At 37.4% G+C, this 19,650-nt stretch overlaps 1 protein-coding gene and 1 long non-coding RNA gene across 2 annotated transcripts; both read left to right on the top strand.

Annotated features, from left to right (window-relative positions):
• Positions 1 to 917: 917 nt before the first annotated feature.
• Positions 918 to 1,865, top strand: LOC110866746 (uncharacterized mitochondrial protein AtMg00810-like). The gene has a single exon (XM_022115889.1). It carries the CDS (start codon positions 918 to 920, stop codon positions 1,863 to 1,865), a length of 948 nt encoding a protein of 315 aa, XP_021971581.1.
• A 3,886-nt stretch (positions 1,866 to 5,751) lies between these two features.
• LOC110866378 lies at positions 5,752 to 8,090 on the top strand. The gene is made up of 3 exons (XR_002551383.2): positions 5,752 to 5,862; positions 7,032 to 7,121; positions 7,946 to 8,090. It is a non-coding gene; the product is annotated as an uncharacterized LOC110866378 (long non-coding RNA).
• Positions 8,091 to 19,650: the final 11,560 nt, after the last annotated feature.

The raw sequence follows: 19,650 nt of genomic DNA, 5'->3' as shown, positions 1-19,650 counted from the left end.
TTACAGCCCAAATGCCACAAATGAAAGTGACAACCTTAATGAAATGGGCCACTTAGCTGAAGAGGGGCAGCCCAATATCAATGAACCTGAAGTGAACGAGAATCATGAGGAAGCCGAAGATCAAAATGAAGGTAAACCCACTCGATCAAGAACCCAGCCTTCAAAATTCAAAGACTTCATCGTACAGGTTCCCCCTTCAGTCAAACACTCGGCTTCGACTTCCACTCAGGTTACCTCCACGGTACACTACCCTATCTCTAATTTTGTCTCTTACGGTAAATTTTCCACTAACCACAAAGCTTTCTTGACGGCTATCACTAAAAATGATGAGCCAAAGAATTTTAAGCAAGCTGCACAAGATGCTCGCTGGCGTGAAGCCATGCAAAATGAGATCAAAGCTCTTGAAGAGAATGGAACTTGGACCTTTGAAAGCTTGCCAAAGGGTAAACGGGCAATATACTCAAAGTGGGTGTACAAAATCAAGTTTAAGCCTAATGGTAAGGTCGATAGGTACAAGGCTCCTTTGGTGGCAAAGGGATTCACATAAATAGAAGGGGTGGATTATCACTGTACGTGCGCATCGGTGGCTAAGTTAGTCATGGTTCAAACCTTGCTTGCAGTTGCTGTAAAGAAAGATTGGTTTATCCACCAGCTCGATGTAAACAACGCCTTTCTACACGGAGATCTAGATGAGGAAGTTTACATGAAGATTCCTCGAGGCTTTTCCAATAACGGCGAAACTCGAGTTTGTCGCTTAAAAAAATCTTTATATGGATTGAAGCAAGCTTCTCGTAACTAGTACCACAAGTTCACTACTTTTCTCTTGCACTTGAATTTTAGACAGTCCAAGGCCGATCACTCCTTATTCATTTACGAGACCAAAAGCATCATGGTGGTCATACTCATCTATGTGGACGATGTCATTATTACCGGTAATTGTCTCAAGAAAATTCAAGAAACCAAAGCGCAACTTGTTTGAAGAATTTAGTGTGAAAGACCTTGGTCCATTAAAATACTTTCTTGGCATAGAGGTGGCCAAGACAAAAGATGGTCTAGTCCTAAGCCAATGCAAGTACACATTGGACATCTTGAAGGATTGTGGAAAATTGGGTTGCAAACCGAGTTCCTTCCCGATTGAGCACGGCTTGAAACTTGACAAAGGTGAAAATGAACCAAGTATTGACGGGAACCAGTACCGCCGCTTAGTTGGTCGTCTTCGATATCATCAAGCCACCCGACCAGATATAACCTACTATGTAAATGTCTTAAGCCAGTTCGTGGCCGACCCAAGAAGCAACCACCTAGAAGCAGTAAATCGTGTTTTAAGATACTTAAAGGCTACACCAGGTCAAGGAATTCTCCTTTCCCATGTAGGAGATCCTGTTTTGACCGCTTATTGTGACTCGGACTGGTTGGGTTGTTCATTCACAAGACGGTCACGCACTAGATACTTCTTATTGCTAGATGGGACTCCCATTTCTTGGAAAACTAAGAAACAATCCGTTATCTCACGTTCTTCAGCGGAAGCCGAATACAGAGCTATGGCGTCCACGGTCAGTGAAGTCATTTGGGTTCGTTGGTTACTTGGTGAGCTTCAAGTTCACATTTCATCGCCCACGCCTCTGTTTTGTGATAATCAGGCAGCCCGTGACATCGCCAACAACCCGGTATTCCACGAAAGAACGAACCATGTTGAGATGGACTGCTATTTTGTGCGAGAACGTGTTGAATCCAAAGAAATAATTCCCATGAAGATCAGTAGCACAATGCAGGTTGCAGACTTGCTCACGAAGGGGCTCACATCCCAACAACTTCTTTTCCTTCTTGACAAGATTGGCATTGCAAATTTGCACGCTTCATCTTGAGGGCGAATATTGAATATGATCTTCTATTTTCGTTTATTATCATTGATTGTTATCCTCTCCATATTTAGAGGATTTATTTCAGGAATGTTTGTTATTGGCTTTCTTATTTATTTTGAACATTTGATTGAGAAATGATCAGAAAAATAATTTCCTCTCATCTTTGAATGAAGTTCTTTAAAACATAAGATCATAAGGGAATTTCAATACCGGGAGACTCAAATAAAACCACCTTTCAAGAAAATCTCAAATCTTACTCACCAAGCTACACTCTCCAAGCACATGAAGATTTGATTTTGACCCACCATTACACAAGGTACATAAAGAAGGTGGAACATCAACACCCTTAGCCATCAAGTTCATCCTAGTTGGAAGATGATTACCCAACACCTACAAATGTTTGTATTCCAAGGTAAAAATGAAAACCAAACTGTTTTTCCAGGGGCACTAGGAAGCATAAAATCGTCCATTCGCTCTTTCACCCCCCTAACTGAGAATTCAGACATACCTTGCAACAACCATACCCACCTTTCTTTACAATGCGAAAGAGAGGTGCCTTCCATCAACTTTAGTAAATCGAAAAAAAAATTGAGTCATTTCTACACCCCTCAGGGCTCCTGATGCCATGCCCACGAATTAGCTGACACCCTTTGAACCACTAAACAATCTTTAGACAACTCTAAAGCATATCACATTTAGAATGTTTCATTTGAATGTAGATTTTGGCACCAAGAGTTCTTCCGAAACATAGTCTCATTACCACAACCAATTGGTTATTTAATCGAATTTAATGGTACCATGCCCAACTCATAGTACTTCCAAAAATCCTTCAACGTTTTTTGTCGTACACTATTTCCTTTAATCGGAGAGAAAAAACCCGCCTCAGGACCACACAAAGACGACATAATTTTCACCCAAATAGCACTCTGGTCATCCACAAACCTCCATCTCCAAGAGATTTATTAAATCCTTTCAATGACCCAACACTTAAGCCGCCTTTCTCCTTCAAAACCAAAACCAATTCCAAAGGTGCCCAGTACCTTTTTATTTCCATCTTATTTCCACCCCCAAGAAAACCTAGACCGAATTTGCTCCAAGACCTTCAAAACACCCACTGGATTCCAAATAACATACATATAACATATCCCTAAAGCACTAAGGACCAATTTAATCAGCGAAGTTCTAAGGACTGAATTCTTTTTTATTATAGTTAGCTATTTCTAACCACATTTTGTATATATAAAATATTTCCCGTCCATAATAAAAGAACAGGACCAAATCCAAAAACCCATCTGAAATAAAAACCGATCAAGTTTACTAAATTTCTTTCCCACTATGTCAACCCTAGTGACTTGAACCCCACAAAAGGTAAATCCACCACATCCCACACGACAAATAAAGTCATTAAATTTGTAACATTCAAACGAGAATATGACAACCCCAAGCTTTCATCCGGATATCAAGCTGAATTACAAAAATATAATCCCAGATTCTAAGACACGAATGAATCTATAACATTAACCATGAAGCATTTTGCCTTTAAATTATTCCAATCCCCTTTGACAATAATCAAAATATCGAAACATAATGACTAACAAACACCACCAAGTTCCAAATAGACAAAATACCACCCGATTTTCCCCTAGCTAAATTCAAAGCAAAATCAAACTGAGAATTCCCCTAAACTGATCGAATACAAGACAAATCCACCACTGACATTGTAGTTTCTTAGAATCCTGAAATTTAGTTCCATGTCTAATACCTAAAGAAGCAATCCTTCTACAGATCAAATGTATATGAATGAAAAGTGAAAATGAAAAGAATTGAATCCATAAACCAAACACGTAAGTATTAAAGGTTGGATCCATAAACAAATAACGATCGGATGAGGGTGGAGGAGGGAATGTGTTTCTCTCCCCAACTAAGGTAAGTATAAACATTGTAAGCAAGTGGTGCTGGTAGCCTTGTTGGGTTAAGTATGTTGCTCCACTAAAGGAGTGAATATATATATATATATATATATATATATATATATATATATGATGCATATATATGAACATGCGTGGGATAGGTTGTAGCTAGTTGTTGAAACCTATAAAAGGATGTTTTGACAGTTTGACCTTGTTAGAGTTAAACGGGTTATATGAGTAGGTATAAAGCAAATTTCAATAAGATAACAAGAAGGGTGATTGAAATTAGCACGTAAACAGAAAGTTTTGCTGAAAGAAATAAATATTGAATAAAGTTACGTGATGGACATATTAGAAATCGACTCAGGAGAGTTGGGGTGAATGACGGGCTAAGACCCGGACGAATGGCTTAAGTATGGACGGGGAGGGAAAGTTTTTTGAAAGAAAATGCTAAAATGATGAAATGGCGTTTTTGTAAGTATGTTCGAACTGAAAGCAAGTACAAACGCGTACTTCAATATGTATATACAATAAGTAATATGTGGCAATTTGACCTTGAAATGTCGAACTGTAGAAGTTGGCAAATAATTAATGAATTTAAAGAATAATACATAAGAAACGAAATGTGTAATATATTGTTGCATGTAAGTGAGATTTGTGAAAGAAAAATAGTTAAGTAAACACTGAATAGAATGAATAGTGAATGAAATGTGCTAACCATATAAATTTGTAAATGAGAATGGTAGAATGTTTGAAGTGATGAAACTAGTAGAGTTGGCGGAAGGATGCTCACGAGAGGAAGCTCATCACATGGAAGGAAGTGATCAACCCAGAGATGGTATGGACTCATGATGTAGTGGGCCGATCTATTTGCGGGTTATGGTATTGCGCCAAAACAGTAAGGTTAGTGAATTGTTTAATATGTGAATGTTCGATAGAAAGTTTTAGGTTGAATAAGTACTTCCATATGAGCTAATGGTAGCACAAGCATGATATATGATATGGTAAGGAAGCTTTGACTTTTAGGGCTCAACCAAGGAATCAATTCAGCTCAGACTTAATGTCATTTAGCAGTGCGCACGTGAGCGTTTGGTAAGTAATGCGTGAAGCAAACTAACTAGCAAATCGAAGTACATGAATGAAATGAAGCAGAATATAACCTAAGGGGGTACATAGTACATGTAATTGTAATAAACATAGAATGACACTTAACTCTCGAGTTAAGTACAAAAAAGTAAGTATGAAATAGTAGTTATGTTGTGGGAGCAAGGTCTTAGCTGAATGTTTATGATATACGTGTGATCATATTACGACTAATTGTGTGGGTATGAAAAATAAAAAGGAATGTTAATAATGGAATATTGCGATAAGCTCATGATGAGTACCGACGCAACTAACATATGAATGAAAGTATTTTTGCCTAATTTAGGAAGGTAGGGACAAAACATATGACTATGTTTGTTCAATGACCAAACCTACCTTTGAATAAACCACAAGTGCATTCTTTGTATAGTATGCATCTTGAATTTATTGAATAAATGAACCTGTAGTGATGATGTTTTCTAGGAACTAGCATTATGCAAGGATACGAAATCTAAAGGTATGCATTCTGTGAGTGCGTTCTTTTTTTATCGGTTGTAAGAATAATAATGACTGGGAAGAAAAGGTAGTTATTGTTTAGTGGAAATGAATAAGGTATCAGGGATAAAACCACCTTTAAGGGGGTAGACTTGTAATGCCCCAATACCCGAATTTTTATATTCGCTGGCATGTTTTCATATGTTATAGCATAAAATAAAATAACTAGGCTATTTAACCTAGTTAGTTACTTAGTTAAACAAGTAAGGTATAAAAGTTGTGACATTTGTGACCAAGTAGCAAACAACGGGGACAAAAGGTGGAGAATTGGGTTGAAATTTTACTAAATAGAAAGTTCAGGAGATTGATGTGTGTATATGTCGATGTATAGATAGAGAAAGGTGGAACTCTCTCTAGTTCATTCCATCGCAAAATTCAGCCAAAGGTCAAATTGGCTAATGATACCTTGCATAAAGGAAGAATTCTCATCATCTCATCCTAACGAACATCCGGTAAGTTGTAAATTGTGATTTGGTGGTTTTGCTAGATGTGGGTTTATGATCAATCCATGAACTAAGCATGAATATGTGTTAGAGTCACCAAATAGACCTAAAATATGAATGGTTTTAAGTAATTTGATGTTTAAAGGTAAAACCCACTTGAAATGGTGAAAATGGTGACATGGGTGTGTCACCCATGTCCAATTTTTGTGTAAATTTGATGTGTTATGTAGTATGTGATGGCTACTTGTTAGTTAGGTTGAGTATGGTTTGGAATTTACTTTATGTTTAGTTGTGTTGATGAATGAAAGCAAGAAGTGTGAAGTAAAGCATGAAATACTTGTACATTATACTTGATTAGTTGTACGCACACCAAGTGTTTGATGAAATGTCTATGTGAAGTTAAAAGGTGAAATTGTATGCAACAACTTGGTAAATAGGTATAGAATGTGCTAATAATTTAATTTTTAGAAACCTACCTGAGGAAGGTGTCTTTGGTTCAATCCATATGAAGGTTTTGTTTGATTTCATGATTTGGTAGAAGTTTACACTAGTGGCTTACACTATATGCTTGAATGGTGGTGCACACCATGTGTCGGACTAGTTGCTTAATGTTACTCTATAAATGGATGTGTACTAAAGGTATAAGTTGTGGACTTACTAGTAAAGGATGATGTTGAGATTATGTTAATTTTCTAACTTTGAATATGGTTGTAAATTTTAGGATCATGAAAGCATTAGTTTGTGTTGAATTGATTATATATGTGTATGTATGTTATTAATTGATTATGTGGTTGTATGTGTCCTATAACATGAGTATGAAGTGCAAATGGTATCATTAGTATGGTTGACTATATTAAGATAGGTTCATGTTCATAAGCTGAAAATGTATAAGTAGGATAGTTGACACTATGAAAGTCAACAATATATGAATATCATGGTTAGGCTATTGGACGCAATTGTAAGAATAGAGAAATCATGTGGTACAAGTTAGATCAATTATGTGTTACACATGAGTATGAATGAAATTGCGTGAATTTGGAATGATACGATTGTTTATGTAAGTCTTATGCATGTTAGTAATTGACTAATGAAAGTCAAAGCAACCATTGGGTTAGAACTAAATGTTAGTGTGAATGAACTTACATACTAACAATGTTGTGGGTATGATGGCATGAAAGGATAGGAAATTACATTAGCATGGACTCAAGCACGGAAGGCTAACGGGTCAAGAGGAGACAAGGAGGCAAGCACGAACACGGACGCTTAAGGTAAGTGATTCCGGAACTTAGTTTCTTATTATATAATGAAGTCTTGAAAGTAAGGAGATTGGGAATCATGAGAAGGGTGGTAACTTATGGTAGGACCAAGGTAAGTAAGGTCGTATTGGACTGTATGTAGTTTAGTCATGACTGAAAAGTAAAGTGCACACTTCAAGAATGTGCACACAGGTAAAGGGCACACTTCATCAAAGTGCAAACGGGTAAAGCGCACACGGGTAAAATGTATACTTCAACAAAGTGCACACATCAACAAAGTACACATGGGTAAAGTGCACATTTTAGTAAAGTGCACACTTCAACAATGCTTCAGCAAAGTGCACACTTCAGCAAAGGGCACCCGAGTAAAGTGCACACTATAGCAAAGTGTACGTATTAGCGAAGTGCACGCTTCAATAGAATGCACGTATGACCGACGTGCACACTTAAGCAAAGTACACACAGGTAAAGTGCACACGAGTATAATGCACACTTCGGTAAAATGCCTGTGTTAGAGAAGAGCACACTTCGGTAGAATGCAAGTATTGGAAATCAATATACACGAATGAATTAGACTTGTACATATGTATACATGGTCTTAAATGTACAAGTATTTTTGGTTCTACCCAGGTTTCTTTGAGAATGAAATGAAGTGCACGTACATTTTAGTTGCTCATTGAAGGTTAGACATGGAGATGAAATGCTTGGATTTAGAAAGATAACCGAATGGAATGTATAAGGAGAATAAAGCGTGACGTAACCGTTTAGTTACGTATATTTAGATTATGAATAATGTTGCCAAGTACTAATGATGTGAATGTATGTGGTGATTGCAGGTTGTACAGAATCACATATGATCATCATGGAGTGTGAGCGGTTGAAGATCGAGTCATATCACAGATTGTACGGGAATGCGTAGTCGTGCAGTTTAGTAAACGTATGTTATGTTTTATATATATTAAATGAGAACGAAGAATGTAATTATTGTTAAAGAGTTATTTTAAGTATTTTCGAGTACGTTAGAATGTTCATAATGAAAGAAATTTTAAGGTTCGTATTTCCGTTGCGTCTTTTTGGTTAAAATGTATTAGGGCCTTACGTCATCTGAGTTTGTATTACTCACACCTACAAAACCCAGAATACGAAAGGGGATCTGAATGGAAAGATTCCAACTGTTTAGCCTCTTCACGTGACTCTTTATCTGACTACAATTTGTATCGAGTTGCCCTTTTACCACCATAATACTGATTCAATCAAATTTATTTCTTCCTCAAAGTATTGTTCAACAATGTAATCCACTTAGAAATTTACCATCGTCAAATAGATCCTCGTTCTTATTAACCAAGTAACCCTAGACAATTATGGAGTTTGTAACAATGCACATGCAAGATTAAGATTGAAATCATCCATCGTATGGGTGGAAAATATAAGATATAGGAAAAGTCTAACATGTTTTTTTAACTCTGGGAAGTTTGACAATGTTATTGGAAAGAATAGGAGCTTCAAGAACCCTAATTTAAAGTAGTGGAGGGTTTATCAATATCATTTTTTCCACTAATTTTAATCCATCTCTTACGGTGAAAGATATTTGGAGAAGATGCTAGGAATTGGGAATGGTGTCTGATGTATTCATAATGAATAGACTCTCAAAATCTTGTAAGAAGTTTGGTTTTGTTTGGTTTCTAAATGGATAATACCGAAAAGATGGTTCAAATTTATGTTCCACATGGTTTGGGTCTTAACATTTATCTGCAGATGTTGCAAAGTTCAACAGAGATGTTCCTATCGTGACTTAAATGAATATCTATGCTAGTGTAATGAAGGGGATAATAAAATTCTGGCTAACAGGACGTTGAGGATGTTTTATGCAAAGGTTGTTAGGGATGGACCCTGATGGGTTGGTAAATTTCCAAAGCTTTACTAATTTGTGTGAAATTGAGTTTTAGAATACAGTACTTTGAGATGGTTTGTATTTTGCAGGCCTTGACATGTTTAAGGTGTATTTTGAAAGCTTAACGGAGCTTGGGAATGAAGTTAGGAAGAATGGGAGCGAAAAAACAGAGCTAAACGGCGAAAACCGGACAAAGACTTCAGAGACCAGCGTCCCAGACGCTGGTCCCAGCGTGAATTTGGGGAAATTTCTTCTTTTGATTTTTTTTGAACCCATTTTCGACCAGGAAGTTACACACACTCTATTCTAGACCTCCATACGTGATTTTGAGAGATTTTTGAAGGTTCCATTGGATCCATCATCATATTCCATCAAGTTTTGAAGATTAATCATCAACCATGAGTGGCTAATTTCTTCAAGATCATCCCCAGGTGAAAGGTTGTGAGTTTTCTAGGGTTTGCTTTTTCATGTTTTGGTTTGATATAAACATTTTGTAATCTTTTGATTGAAATTGTGCGGATTGATTGTTAGTAATGTTTTGAACTCGAAATTGTTAAGATTTTCTTGCATCATTGACATTGAGAGATGATTACTACTATGAGTTTTGATTCGTGCTAGGGTTTGTTCATTGTTCTTGATTTATATAAAACATACAATTGTCTTTAGAAGGTTTTCTTGCACCATTTGCATATGTTAGATGATTGTTGATGTCTACAATTAGGTTTTCAATTTACAAACTCAAGAAATCATTGGTGTTCATAAAATAATCAAATCGTTCATGCTAAATAACTCTAGATACTTATTAATCTGAAACCCGGGTGTGATTCATGTTCACGTATCTTGTTTTAAACCATCAATTACAATTCCGTGCATTTGTTTATGTTTTGTTAGCTAGTAATTAAAACCAAATTGTCGGTTCATTCCGACCCATTTTCTTAACAAACAATATTCATAAAAACAATCTAGTAAGCTTCATAATTATGACAAACCTTTAAAATCAATCAAGTCCATTCGCAAACCACAAACTCTTCGTGGTTCGACCCCTTACTACCACTAACACATTGTTAAGGGTAATTCGGGTTTATAAATATTATCATTGACCGGCGCGCGACACTCCGATCAAATTTTAGCGCCGCTACCGGGGAATTCGTGCTGTTGGTGCATCCGTCTGTCGACTACGTCTTGTATCGAGTCTTGCGTTGTATAGGATAGAACTGGGCACGAAAATCAAGAAACTTGTATTAGAGGAGATTTCGCCCCAAATGACATGTGGTCATTTGGAGCGAAACCCCCATAGTTCTGATTTCGCCCATGTGTCATTATAGAGCTGATTTCGCTCATGTGACGACTACCTGATTTTGCTCATATGAACATGTATGTAGGAGCGAAATCAGAATGCTATATATAGGGTTGTAGGAGCGAAATCATAAGCATAGTTCTAGGTGTTTTCTTCCGGTGAGCCACGAAGTGCTGCCGAAGTGTTGTCAGAGCTTGTAAACGTTATCAAGATCAATACAACAACAGTTAAAAGTGAATCTAGCTGAAATTGCACCAAGACATTAGTTTCCGCCTCTTGTTTTGGATAGGAATTCTTCTGATCGACTCATTCAGGGCCGAAAACGATCCTACAAGTGGTATCAGAGCTCAGGAGGAAGAGTTCTTGCCATTTCAGCTGCATATTCTGTTTTTCTACACCTTCCTTTCAAAATTGTAAAAAACTTTTCTTGGTAAAACCAGCTCAATTTCACACACAGCACTCGTAATCATGTATTAATAAACCCTTGAAAGTTTCAAAGCTAAAATCGACCAAAAACCTAGGATTTTAAGGGTTTCGCTCCAAGCAGTTCGTGCATATAGTGACATCATGCTGATTTCGCTCATAGTTGACACTTGATTTCGCTCATACAGTCATCTAGATCTAATTTCGCTCCAGAGATCAAGCTAATTTCGCTCTTGTGGACATAAAAATATAATTTCGTTTATAGTTACCACTTAATTTCGCTCCAAGGGTACAAGAATTGATTTCGCTCAAAAGGTATAGTGTGATTTCGCTCCAGTTGCACACTACATCTGATTTCGCTCCAAGTTTCATTGGTGATTTCGCTCATAAGATCAATTGTTGATTTCGCTCAAACAGCACTTGGGATTTCGCTCCAAACCCTAATTTTGCCTAAACTTGGAATTTGTGAACTGTTTGACAATTTGAACAATGGATAACGAATTTTACAATGCCTTTGCTAGTCCAATGAACATAACTCAGAGTTCCTTGCTTGAAAATGAAACCGGGACGTCTCAAAAACCACCTAAGCTCATGGATATTGATGATTACAATGCGTGGTCTGAACGGTTTGGAAACTGGGTTGAGGCATATCATTTGGATGCTTGGGAACACACTGAAGAGCCATATGAAAGGCCCACAAGGAATAATAAGGAGTTAACAATTAGAGAAATGAGTACTGAAGATAAAAAGAAATATAGAGATGAGAAATTGATGGTGAGTCTGCTTCAGCAAGCGATAAAAGAAGATATTTTGATACTGCTTCAACATGATGGAACTGCTTATTCAATTTGGACAGAATTGGAAGCAAAATTTGTTGGAAGTGATGATATGCTCAAAAACAAAATGTCTCTCATGAAGAATTTGATTTGTTTCGTGGTTTGAAGTCTGAGAACACCAAGCAAATTATCGAGAGATATTGTAACTTGGTGAGAAATATATCGAAACTTGGTATTAAAAAGGATACTGATGAATTGATTGAAAAACTTGCAGATGCGCTACCTCATGAAATCTGGGGAACGTTTCTGATGATGCTGAGATCCAACAGAAAAGATTATAAAAATATGACACTGGGAGATTTCATCAAACATCTGGAAGCTCAAGAGATGGAGTAGAGAAAGATCGCCAGGATGAAGAATTATGATGGAGAACAGGACATCAGCCTGTATTACAAGAGTGGTGTTACTGGAACGACAAATCTTTCTCCAAAAGTTGAAACTGCTTTCAGTGTGAAAGAATCTTCTGAAAAGAAATCCCAGGGATCAAGCAGCGCAAGATTTTCATCATTCGATCCAAACATTTCTGCAACAAAGAACGGAAGAAAACTTCAATGCAATATTGTTTTAAATCTTGAGAGTGATCAAGATTATTCTGAGGAAGTTGCTAAAAATCAAATGTCTTTGTTGGGAATAGTGTTGGAATCCTATAGTAGTTTTTGTGGCCGGAAAGATCGGTAATCCAATGCTCACGAAAGAGGATTAGATCAAATCGATGCCGAGGAAATGGAATTGATGGATATTAAATGGTGCATGGCCAGTGTGTTGAGACGAGCCGAAAAGTTTAAACAAATTACAAGCCGATATGATTTTCGTGAGGCTCATGTTTCACCTTTAGGTTTTGATAAGACTAAAGTTACTTGTTTCCGTTGCAGGGAAAAGGGGCATTTCAAGAGGGAGTGCACAAATCGTGAAGCGAGTGGAGCTCAGAACCCTTTCGGAAACAACGACTATCACAAAAAGGCGATTTATCATCAAATCACACCACCAGCACCGCATCAGGCACAAACTGCTCATGGAAGAAGTATTGAAGATTCAAAAAGAGCATGTCTAGTTAATCAGGGCAAATATGATAGTTTTAGCTGGGATAAATATCTTCCAACAAAAAGCAAAGTGTGTTTGGCAGAACAAGATGATGAAAAATTGGCTGAAGGTTTTTGTTGGGACAATTTTTGCCCAGATCAAGAACTCATGGCCAAAGAGATGTCCAAAGACACTTCAAATGTTAAAGCTTTCATTGCAAATGCCTACGATCTGAAATGGGCAGAAAAATACAGAAAAGTCAGAGAAGCTGCTGAAGAAAGACAGAGAAAGATTGAAGAAGAGGAAGAAGAGGAAGAGAGATTAAAAGCTGAAGCTGAAGCCGAGAGAAAGAGAAGGAATAAATTTTTCCAGTCAAACAGAACAGTCAAAGACGCTCCAGAATTTGAGATCAAAGTTGATGCTGAACCAGTCAAAGTTCCAGAAAAGTGTCAGAATTGTGATTCTTTAATCAAACAGAACAATGAATTGTTGCACAACATAAACAGATTAAAAGAATCATATGATACAATGAACAGAGAGATCAACAAGTACACTGATTCAAACTGCGAACAAGCTATAGCTATGAATACACTCAAAGGAGCATATATCGGACAGCTTGATAATGTCAACTTTCACATAAAGAAGTGTGCTGAGCTGGAATTAAAACTGGAAACACAAAGAATCGAAACTGAAAGAGTCAACAAGTTATTAGAAGCATACTCATGTTCTACTTTTGTTGTTGACAGGATTTATCCGATCGTGGAGGAATTAAAGACGTTTGAAGGAGTGACGACTTCAGAAGAGAAGAAATCTGTGACAGAAGAGGAAGATAAAGTGGAGTTTTCTGGTAAGAAACCGAGTGTTATCTATCACAGATATCTGCCCTCGGTTGAAAATGGATATTCACCTCAAAATCCAAATTCCAAGAGAGTCAAAAAGGCAATTAACTTACAATGGGAGTCTGGGTCGTCGGATAACTTGCCAGAAAATATTGATATCACATACACGTCATCCGACACTGATCATGAGTCAAAGTTGATAAAAAGTGTGGTCGATCAGGTGTTGGACAAAGATGACATAGAGGAGTCAAAACTGGAGTCCAAATCCAAGTCAAAGTCTGAGTCCGATGCGTCAAAGTCAACAGTCAAAAAGGACAAACGGGTTTATGATAAAGAGTTTTTGTTATCAAAATCTAATTTGAATGATGAATCAATCAAAGTGGCATATACTTTGAAAGATTCTGACAAATTATATTCTGAAGAAGCTTTTCCAATAAGAAGTGTCAGCTTTGAAATGATTCAAAAGGTTTTCAAAATTACGGAAATTAATATTTCTGAAATAAAAAAAATCTTATCGGAAAACCTAAACAATACACTTCAAGAGACCAACAAAGAATTAACAAGAAAATGGGTTACAATTGTGGTTATAGTTTCCAAAAGAAACCAAACCATAATCGTAATTTCAAAAAGAAAGGTCTTAGTTTTATTCAATCGAAAAACTATAAAAATGAAAAAGTTTATAAACCAAAAACTGTGTTTGTTTCAGGAAAAACATCAGAAGCTGAGAAAGAACAAGCATTCAGAAAGCAGACAAATCAGGAATTCCTTGCCAAAAAGCAAGAAGAGTTGATGAAGAATGATGCTCAGAAAAAGATTGAAAAGAGAACCTGTTTTCAGTGTAAAACTGTTGGTCATGTTGCGAGAAATTGTCCGAAGACATTCAAACCAAAACAGGAAGTATCTGGTAAATTGAAAGAGAAAGTTGTCGAGAAAACTGAACTTTCAACCCGAAAATTTACAGGCTTTGAAAATTCAATCTTTGAGAAGGGAGAATGTTCAAAGAGTGCTTTGAAAAGAATAGAAAATGCGAAAAATCAAAAATGGGTTGTGAAAGGTTCAGGTAACAATTCTGGTGATGAATCTGATTCCACAAAATCAGAGGAGCCGCGTGTTGATAGAAAAGTTGAAAAATCAGTTCCAACTATGAACGATGAAAATTTTCCACCTTTGCGTGCTGAAAATTTTATGAAGAAAGTTGGAAAAGTAGAAATTTCAAATCAATTTTATTCTGACAAGAAGAAATTTGATGTTGAAAAGACTTTCAACGGAAACGTGAAACGTATCTTTGGACAAATGGTCAATGGTAAGGCCAAAAGTGTTAAAGAATTTTATGCTTCTAAAAGACGTGTTCACAAGTCTGTTGAAAGAAAAGATGAAGAAGAAGAGGTTGTTACACCCAAGGAAGGTCAGGCTTGGATGGATATATTTTTCAAATAATAGAAACCTGACTTGCCGGAGCTCCCAAGTTGGTAATCGTGGAGCATGAATCGGCATCATTCTTTAAAATGCTTATAAAATTTGTTTTTGAAAATCAGGACTTGCCGGAACTCCCAGGTTTGTAAGCGTGGAGTAGGAATCGGCACTTTGAGAATTCAACCAACAGAGGGTAATTGGTTGAAAAACAGGTTTGATGTGTTTGTTTGTTGTTTAAACAAGTGGTTCAGAATTTGAATCAGGTTGATCCTACAAGTGGTTAATCAAGGTCATTAAATTGAACTTGAATTAACTATCATTCAAAATATTGGCAAACAAAGTGATGATTTGGTCCCCAAACTTTACAAGTGGTAAAATCAACAAAACTTATTTTCCGGAAAAACCATTCTGATTAAAACAAACTTAAGTGTTTTGAAATCTTAATGGGAAAATAGTTTGTTGTGAGGGGGAGTTCTGATTGTTTATGACAAGCGAATGGAGAATTGAGGCAATTCGATATCAGTTGTCATTTTCTGTACAGTTTGTTTTCATTTTCGTTAAATGTTTTTGAATTTTAGGGGGAGTAAGAAATTTTCAGAAAATCCAAAAACATTAGAAAATATGAAAAAGCCAAAAACATGATAAATTTGCAAAATGAGTTTTTGTTGCATAAAAGAGGAAATGATAGTACATCAGTGGACTATCACAACACGCTAAAGAAATGTAAAGTCAAAATGTCATAAACAATCTCACTGTGGATGTGTCAGTAGGTTTTTACACATTTAGTAAACTGTAACGAGATATAAACCTAAATTCAAACTTGCTTATTCTGTGGGTTAACAACTGCTTGGATATATAGGTAACCCCTAAAATCTTGTTTGAAAGGTCCCGTATTCTAAGATACTAGGTCTTTATGCTCAGTGATATCTGGGGTATTATCCCGGGACTGCTGCTGTATGGAAATGCTGACCTAGTCTCCGGATAATACTTTTTGTAAAAGCTTTGAAATATAAGCTGGCCCTCAGCAAGTTGATGAAACAATTAAAATTGATAATCACTGCTGTTGTAACAAAAGATCCTCTAAAGGGGACACACCGAAAGTCGAAGCCGTCATCTCTCTGCGTATACGGAAGTATCGACCTGAGCTCTCACGGCCCTCGCAACCTAACCCCTTTACAGATATCAGCTGTGGTATACTCACCTGTAAGACTGAATATTGGGATCTGGATACGGGAGTATATTCAAGTGGTGGGACACACGAATAAGTTTAAGTGATTAAGACACTAATTGCGTATCTCGAAACAGTTGAAATGTGTGTGAAAATTTAAGTGGACAAACATACTGACAATCTAGGTGAATTGTTTAGAACTTAAAATGTAATCAAGCTTAACGGTGTTGGTGATATGTCTCAAAACTGATATGATCCTCTTGCACGAACTCACAAAAATATTGTCTGTAAATATTTCGTTTCTGCATTTACTTTCTTTCAGAAAATCCAAAAAGATTTTAGTGTGTTTTAGCATAAATTTTGAAAAATTCAAAAAGATTTTCGACAACTGGTGTTGAGAAGCTGATTTTCGAAATTCCAATTGCTAAACAAGAAGAACAGGTTTGGGAGAGAGTATGTGAAGTTGTTAAGTTTGCATGATAAGAGCCAAGAAAAGATCCTGAATGAAAAATTATTATTAAATGCTTCTTACGATAGTTTCTAAAAGTTTAAAGGTTTAATTTTTAAAAAGAAACTTATGTGTTGGGTAGAGATTGTGCAGGTAAATTTGAACCAGGTAATGATCCTGAATCAAAAGAGAGCCTGGTAACGATCTTGAAATGAATCTTGAAGCTGTGAATTCCAGACTACGATCCCAGCAGATTGAGAGGGGGAGTCTGAAGACACCGTGATAAAACAGGGAAAGCCAGTGTTGATTCTGGATTTGCTGATGCTGATGAAGTTTAAATGATTCACCATCCGAGGGAGAGAAGTTTGTTGATGATAAAGATAGAGAATGAGGATTCTTGCAATGACAAATACTTCAGAGGAAGATTGAAGACTGATAAAGACTAAAGGTTGACAACTGAAGACTCGACACTGAAGACTCCGTCAACATCCGAGGGGGAGTTTGTTGGTGCATCCGTCTGTCGACTACGTCTTGTATCGAGTCTTGCGTTGTATAGGATAGAACTGGGCACGAAAATCAAGAAACTTGTATTAGAGGAGATTTCGCCCCAAATGACATGTGGTCATTTGGAGCGAAACCCCCATTGTTCTGATTTCGCCCATGTGTCATTATAGAGCTGATTTCGCTCATGTGACAACTACCTGATTTCGCTTATATGAACATGTATGTAGGAGCGAAATCAGAATGCTATACATAGTGTTGTAGGAGCGAAATCATAAGCATAGTTCTAGGTGTTTTCTTCCGGTGAGCCACGAAGTGCTGCCGAAGTGTTGTCAGAGCTTGTAAACGTTATCAAGATCAATACAACAATAGTTAAAAGTGAATCCAACTGAAATTGCACCAAGACATTAGTTTCCGCCTCTTGTTTTGGATAGGAATTCTTCTGATCGACTCATTCAGGGCCGAAAACGATCCTACACGTGCGCTTTGTGTTTGGATACTTGTTTGTTCTTTTGTGATTAACTGTTTAAATTGCTTAGCTCTTTTTGTACTTTGTCTTTTTCCTTGTTACGCGGGTTGTGTTACTTGTGCAGATTACAGGTAGTGCATGCGTACACGGAATTCCCGGAGGACTTCACCGTTAGTCTAATAACCGGAAATCGAGCGAGTTGCAAGAAGGAAGTTAGCAAGCTGGTTAGAAGCAACCATTGTTTCTAACCAATTCACCCAAAATCCACAATCCACACCATCCATTGAATCCAATTCAATGGCAAACCAAAATTCCAATCACCCAAACCTCAATCAAAACCAATTTCAATCCCGAGGAACCTTCCATCCCGCCCAAAATATCCAACATATACCTCCAGATCAACCGGGTGGTGGTAACAATTCAAGACCACCCACACCACCTTTTCAAAACTGAGGCCCAAATAATAACCAAATAACACCCCAACAACAAAACCTTCACCGGCACAACTCCTTTCCCACTAACCTTGATGACCGGAATGTTAATTCCGATCATAGAGGCACCCGAGACCGCGGCAATCCCGCGAACAAAGCGGAGCGACGTTTACAATGCAAGGGGGTTTGATGATGATGAATTTGGCTATCAAAATGCCAACTTTATGGGGAAAGAAAACTATGGCTATGGGAATGTCAGAAACGACGGTTACGGAAACAATCGAAACCCACGAAACAACAACCAAAGGAACCGGAATGATGGGTATTACAATAATAACAACAATGTGAATCATAACCGGATTCCTCATTTTGTGGGAGGGGGATCAAGGTGGTAATCAAGGTGGGAATCGAGGGGGTAATCGAAGAGATAACCGAAGACCAATGGATCAAGAAGTTGACGGTCCACGTCATCGTCAACAACCTCCAAGGGGCGTTAATGACCGTTTTAGGCCGGTGGTCACCGACAATGACTCACCGATTGTTTGCGAGAGAAGAATGTTCGATTGCAAGCCCCATTATATCAACTTCCTCCCGCACTTCAATGGGAGGACTAATGATGAAGCGTCCCAAACATGTAACTCATCTCATTCCACATTAACATAATGGTTCTTACCCACAAATATCCCCATCCTTTTTCAATTCATATCTCAAATTCATATCAATATGCAATAAACCCATCAAATAATGCTAATTTAACTCATCATATATCAAAACCCACATATATTCAAACATTCATGTTCAAAATTTTAGTGAATAATAACATAATCTGTAATAATGTAGCAAAAGAGGGTGAACACATACCTTAGATGATGAGTAAACAAGAGATAGACAAGAAATATCTTTAAAACTTGAAACCTAGCAAAACCCCAAATTTTCGCACCCAATGTGTCCACAAATCTCCCCAAACCGTGAAGATTTTCGAGAAAACAATCGATGCAATGTAATCCTCTTGAAAATTAGTGAGGTTAAACCCAAGAACGGCTTGATTTGGTGTAGAAATGAGTGAGTTACCAGAGATAAAAGAGTTAGGGTTCTTGAAGGTTTTAGGGAAGAGGATGAAGAAAGATGAAAGAGAATGACGTTTTTAATGAATTTTCGCTGAGATTTTGTTTGAAAAATTGAATTTTTTTGGTTTTAATTGTGTTGCAAACAGGTTTGGATTGGGTTTAGAAAGTTGAATCGGGTGTGAATTCATTTTGATCAGGTCAGACTTAGTTATGCGGGTCGGGTTTTGGCTGGGTTTCAAAGTCAGCGTCCGGGACAGATTGATAGAAGAAGAGATGGAGGATGTAGAAGAGGAAGAGGAAGAAAGTGAAGAAAGTGATGGTGACAAGATTGATAGGAAGACGGGATAATATAAGAAAGAGATTGAGGTGTTGGTAGTGAAGAGGAGGCCACCCGAATACAATAGCTGGGAAAGACATGTGCAGATGATATGGGACAGAGATACCCGACATCAAGGGTCATAGAGGAGAATGATGAAGGATTTGATAGAGAGACTGGATCAGCATGCACTTGCTCAGGCCATGATGATTCAAGAGGAGTTCAATGCTCGCCATATAGATGCATAACAGAGAAGGAAATATGAAGAGTGGTATGCTGGCAGAACATTCGTACCCAACCTATGACCAGTTCCATGGGAACAACTTCCTCCTTATCAAGGAGGCAAAGCCCCATACCCCGTTCCTAAAACACATTCATCTAGATGGATACCTTTGCAGCAACCTGGGCATTCAACTAACCTG

Source organism: Helianthus annuus, chromosome 13 (genome assembly GCF_002127325.2).
Source record: "Helianthus annuus cultivar XRQ/B chromosome 13, HanXRQr2.0-SUNRISE, whole genome shotgun sequence".
Taxonomy (NCBI): Eukaryota; Viridiplantae; Streptophyta; class Magnoliopsida; order Asterales; family Asteraceae; genus Helianthus; species Helianthus annuus.
Note: the sequence above shows the minus strand (reverse complement) of the source record. Positions and strands in the feature narration are given on the sequence as shown.

Bases quoted from the DNA above. Each gene is read 5' to 3' on its own strand.
- LOC110866746 (XM_022115889.1), top strand. From the start codon at position 918: ATGTCATTATTACCGGTAATTGTCTCAAGAAAATTCAAGAAACCAAAG.